The sequence below is a fragment of the Condylura cristata genome, unplaced genomic scaffold (assembly GCF_000260355.1).
Source record: "Condylura cristata isolate star-nosed mole 26May11 unplaced genomic scaffold, ConCri1.0 scaffold00016, whole genome shotgun sequence".
NCBI lineage: Eukaryota > Metazoa > Chordata > Mammalia > Eulipotyphla > Talpidae > Condylura > Condylura cristata.
Window position 1 is genome coordinate 32,166,002 of NW_004567117.1, and position 5,356 is coordinate 32,171,357.

Genomic DNA, 5,356 nt, shown 5'->3' on the forward strand with positions numbered 1-5,356 from the left:
GTCTGCCGCGCCATGTGGTCACCTCCGGGGCAGGCGGGGATCGAACTCATGCGGAAGTGGCTTTAGCCTCTTAGTGCTGTGCTCTAACCCGCTGCTGGAGTTTTGTTTTATATTTAATACTTTATTGCTGTTGCTCATTGGCTGAGCTAAAGGGAAGAACAAATGTTTGTGAGGAATAGTAGAATAGAAGACTTTTTAGAAAATCCTTCCATGAAGAGATACAGGAAGGAAATTGGAATAGTCATATTTAAGCTAAGGGGGTATGCAAAGAATGAGAGGAGTTAGAAGCTTAGTATGTAAAAGAATGTATTTTAAGAATGGGGCTTTATTTTAAATTAAGACTACGAGTGGAATTAAAGTGGAAAGCATTGACAAATTGGTAGGCAGGAAATTAAGGTGATAGTTTGAAAGGACTTAAAGGAATTACATTGTGGGGAGCTATGGTATCAACAGTCTGGAAATCATGGTTTGAAAAAGCAGTGGGAAAAATGAATTTAGAAAAGAAAATAATGAAGTGTTTTTGGAAATAATATCTTCCTTTAAACATGTTAAAGAAGTTTTGATTAGGAAATCTGCCCCTTTGAAGAGAGGCAAAGGACAGAGACTAGCAGGATGCATACACAGTTTGTTGAAGGGAAAAATTGAGGTAGATCATTGTTTGGCTTTGAAGTATACAGACCACTCAAAATTAAGTATTGCCTGTTTTTATATTCTAAGATTAGGGTGACCGGGACAGCAGGCAAGAGCAAGATGACATTGAAAGAGTGGATTTAGAGTAGCGATGACACTCAAAGGGCATTTGAGCTGGGTAGTGAAAAAGCATGACTGCAGGCGGGTCCCCACTTGCAGCTTAACTTTCGACCCTCCCGGCCCCGCTCCTTTAGTTCTTAGTCTCCCTGCACTGTCATCTTTCCTGCTCTTTCTCTTCCTGTCTTTTTTACTCTCTCTCTCAATAGTTTTTGCAGAAAGCTTAAAGTGTCAGCTGCATCATTTATTATTACATTTTCTTTTTCCTTGCTCACAAATATTTAAAAATATTTATATGAACTCTTGCAATTAATCAATTTGAATCAGAATTTGAGAGCTTGTTTTAAATTGTAACATTAATTTTATAGAGAGAGAATAGAGATTAATGCATCCGTATCACTTGGGAAGGCGATCCATTGTGGTCTCTTTAAATTTTTAGCTGTTGAAACTTACCAGGTTTACTTGGAAGCTGACATAAAATATTTTATAAAGATTACTAATAGCTTTGCTACTATATAAAGTCATCATACATTGTTTTTCAGAGAAAGTAATTTTGTATGATGATTCCTTTTAAAAAAGTAATCATATGCTGTTTTACAGATACATGAAATCCCGCTTAACCTACTGTCAAATTAATGATGTTATTAAAGAAATGAACAAGGCAATAATTGGAAAATATAAGATTGTACATCAACCAAAAAAGTCTATGAGTTCTGTGGCCAGAAATCTCTATCACAGATTTATGGATGAAGAAACGAAGGATACCAAAGGTAAAGTGATAGCATATATATATATGTGTGTGCATGCCAACTATTTGAAGTATAACTAAATCATGAGAAACAAAGCCAACTCTAGAAAATTCTAAAGATGTAGTTCTCAGTAAGCTTATTTTTCCCACCAGCATACATTCGGCCTTTTCTGAAGACATTTTTGGCTCTTAAAATTGGATTTGGTGGTGCTATTATTGGCACCTGGTAGATGGGAATCTGGGAAATACACAAGATGACTCTTACAAAAAGAATTGTCTAGCCCAAATGTCTTCATGTGGAGCCTGAAAAACAGTGCCATAGAGTTATTATAGGACTAACCCAATGCTTTGAGAATTAGAATAATAATGAGACCAGCTGGTCCTGCTTCCTTTGAGGCACATAGTGTACTGAGAGCCTCTAGGGTGTGTACTAGTGAGGCGATCAGGAGAGCTTTACTTGCCCAGGGTCAGTTTATCTCAGTGATAGAGCTGCTGTGGTTTTCCCTGAACCACAGTACCATGTTGCCTCCTAAACAGTGAATTGTTCAAAACCTACTGACAAGTAGTTAGAGAAATGCTACAGTAAGCATTACGCAACTTTCATTGACAGAATTATTATTATTTGAGTAAGAACACTAATTCTCACTTTGGTTGGGTAATGATAGTAAAAATGATTAATGTCATTCATGTTTACAATTCAGTGTACTGAAGATGCAATTGTTCTTATAAAAATTAGCACTAATATCTTTATTTTCAGGTCATTATTTTATAGTGGAAGCTGACATCAAGGAGTTCACAGCTTTGAAAGTTGACAAGAGGTTTCATGTGATACTGAATATTTTACGACACTGCCGGAGGTTATCAGAGGTCCGAGGGGGAGGACTTACCCGATACGTTATCACCTGAGACCCTTGCGAACTATTGAATTGACCAAGAGTACAGTACAGTTGCTATTTCTGTAATTTTCTTCTATATAATTTTTAGCTTTCATTCTCTTTTATTGTTTTTTTTATATATAAAAATACATCTTTTAACAATGACGCACCTATATTTTTAAATTTACTTCCCTCAGGAAATATTTAACCATCCACTATATAAGCCCTGTGCTAGGCATATAATGGAACTATATGTCCGTGTCTAGTATTTGTATTTAGTCATCTCAGTGCTACAACCCCAGTAAAAATAAGTGCAGGTGTGATAATGGAAGAAAAAGATCAAGGAGGTAAGGATCAGGATACCAAGCCCCTTGGAATTAGAAGTCATTAGTGTCTTAAATTGCATTAATGCCGTTTGTGCTTGGAGGCAGCCCATCCATGTGATTATTCTGCTGTCCCATATGTTGTTAGAGAACTGCTTGCCTGAAACACATACATATACCAATTTGTAAGTGTCAGCCTGTAGTGACATTGTAGTAAAGTATATTGAGATGAAAAAAGTGACACAGTAAGGAATATGCAGGTTTGGTGGTTGTGGAAAGATTGTAAGAATTTAATTGTGTTTTTCTTCTGCACTTGGGGGACTCCTTGGTCTACCTGTGATGGGTTATTGTCAGAAACATTAAGCCGGAATCTAATTAAGACTTTAGCACTATCATCTAGTTTATAGTAAACACAGACATAGAAACACAAACTAAAGAAGTAATCAGGCAAATCCAGTACCTAAATAACATGCCCTTTTAAACAGTAACAGAAAAAAGAGCAATCTTGTTCTCTAGTAAAAGAGACTGAGAGTGTAGCCTCCCATCGTGTGCTCTTGAATGTTGTGTGACCTGAGTCTGGCATCTTAAGCTGGGCTACCTAAGCCTTCCTGACACAGGTGTTATAGAAGCATCAAAGCCCATTTCTGTGGTTCTGCTTCTTTTTACGTTCTTGTCTTGGCAGAGAAAATTGTGTTTTAAAAGTTATTTTAAAATGACAATAAAACAAACCAATAAATAAATAAAAGACTTAGGTACACAACCAAATCTAAACTATGAACCTAGATTGGATTCTGCATTGAAAAAGAAAAGATTTAGGGACAATTTGTGGAAATGTAACATGGGGTGTACACTAGATAGATGCCAAAAGCATTATTGCTTGTTTTCTTAGGTATGCTAATGGTATTAAGGTTGTGTAGGAGGAATATTCTTATTTTCTACAGATGCATTTCAAGGTATTTAAGGTTAAGATGTGTGATATCAATAACATGCTCTCAGATGGTTCAGCAATTAGAGTATATATGGCAAAATGTTAATAATTGTTCAGCCCACCTGATGTTTATAATAGTGTGCATTGTATTCTAATTTTCTGAACGCTAAAACTTTTCCCTAATAAAATTGTAACACCCATCTGAAAAAGTGTACTGATTAGATATTTCTGTTTCATGCAAACATTGATAAGGACTTGTGGGCTGGTGAAGGGAAGTAGAAGAAAGAGCTGTTAATGAACATTTAGGAGCTCACATACCATCCTTCTGCTGAAATCCAGCCCACCTGCAGTTGTTCTTCCCAGCAAGGCTCATGGAGCCTAGGGATGTTTGAACTGCATGCATTAGATGAAAAGGATGAAGACAGGAGTTCCTTGAATTGTGCTGTAGATAAGTATTATAATACCCAAAAGCAATGTATTTGGCACTGATATATATGAAGAAATGATATGTGGTAAAGCTTGATATCTGAAAAATGTTCTTAACGAGCATAAAAAGGTTTTTAATAAACTATGCACATAAACTTAGGCAGGAGATAGTCTCTGCAGGTGATTACTATAGACAGATTTTCATTTCTAATGCAGGTTTATCTTTATCATGAAGAACCGACTTGTTGCCTTAACAATCATAGTGCCATTTTACACTAATAGTTCAAGTCTATGACCATACAGTGACTTGAAAAGCTCATTAATTAAATTTTCCTTTTTTTCTGATGGGTCAACTAATTACAAAAGTTTTCCTGATGGAGTGATTGTGAACTGTGTCTCAACAGCATGCTAAAAATTGCAATTCTAATCCTAAACTGAGATTCAGACATCAACTTTCCTGGGATTACTCTCTTCAACTTTAAAGACTAATTAAGCAACGTGGCGTGTCAAAAAGAACACTTAAGTGGGGCCCTCCCTGGTGGCGCAGCGGGTTAAAGCACAGCACTGAGAATCTAAAAGCCGCTTCCGCATGAGTTCGATTCCCGCCTGCCCTGGAGGTGACCACATGGCGTGGCAGACCTCTCCTGACCCGCCCGCTGCTCTCCTCAGCAGCGTACTTTGTAGATCTGCCTGTTCTGTTCCCCACTGTCTCTGGTGAAGCCTCTCACCGTCCCTGAACTTCTGGTCTGCACCCCAGTTCTGTATGCACAAATAAATAAATCTTTTAAAAAAAAAAAAAGAACACTTAAGCATCAGATATCTGGGTTCCCTCCAACCTCTGCCATTTATTCACTCTTGGTTCTGCCTTCAAAACAAAACTCAAATTTGACACCTTTTCACAAGCCCCATATCTACCACCATATCCCAAGCAATAATCCCCTGGATTATTACAAAGCTCCCTAATTGGTCTCTGTTCCTACCCTCCTATTCTCTTTTTCTCCACATAAACCAAAGTTAGATTAGGTTACCTTGCTACTCTAAAAACTTCAAAACTCCACTTTTACAGAGTAAAAGGTTTGCATTGTCCTTCCTGGGTCCTTCCCATGATCCTTCTGTGGTATCATCAACTTCTCCACTTCCCAGCTCTGCTCCAGTCACTCCAGAGTCCACGCTGTGGAACAGGCCATACATGTGTGTTTTAGACCTTCATTCTGCTTATTGTTTCTGTGCAAGAAATCTTGCCCTTTGCCTGTGTGACCCTCTCTTTTACCTCCTTTATACCTGCTCAAATGTTTTTAGATTACTTAGG

The 5,356-nt window shown here is 37.6% G+C and overlaps 1 protein-coding gene across 2 annotated transcripts in view; it reads left to right on the forward strand.

Annotated features, from left to right (window-relative positions):
- The window catches only part of SKA1 (spindle and kinetochore associated complex subunit 1), a 10,219-nt gene extending 7,722 nt beyond the window's left edge, over positions 1 to 2,497 (forward strand). Inside the window, exons 4-5 of one of the 2 annotated variants that reach the window (XM_004683903.1) lie at positions 1,348 to 1,517; positions 2,253 to 2,497. In XM_004683903.1, the coding sequence (XP_004683960.1) occupies positions 1,348 to 1,517; positions 2,253 to 2,401 (319 nt within the window). In that variant the 3' untranslated portion in view covers positions 2,402 to 2,497. The remainder of the gene's footprint in view (positions 1 to 1,347; positions 1,518 to 2,252) is intronic. The other variant, XM_004683902.1, reaches the window with a different exon arrangement.
- The last annotated feature ends 2,859 nt before the right edge of the window (positions 2,498 to 5,356 follow it).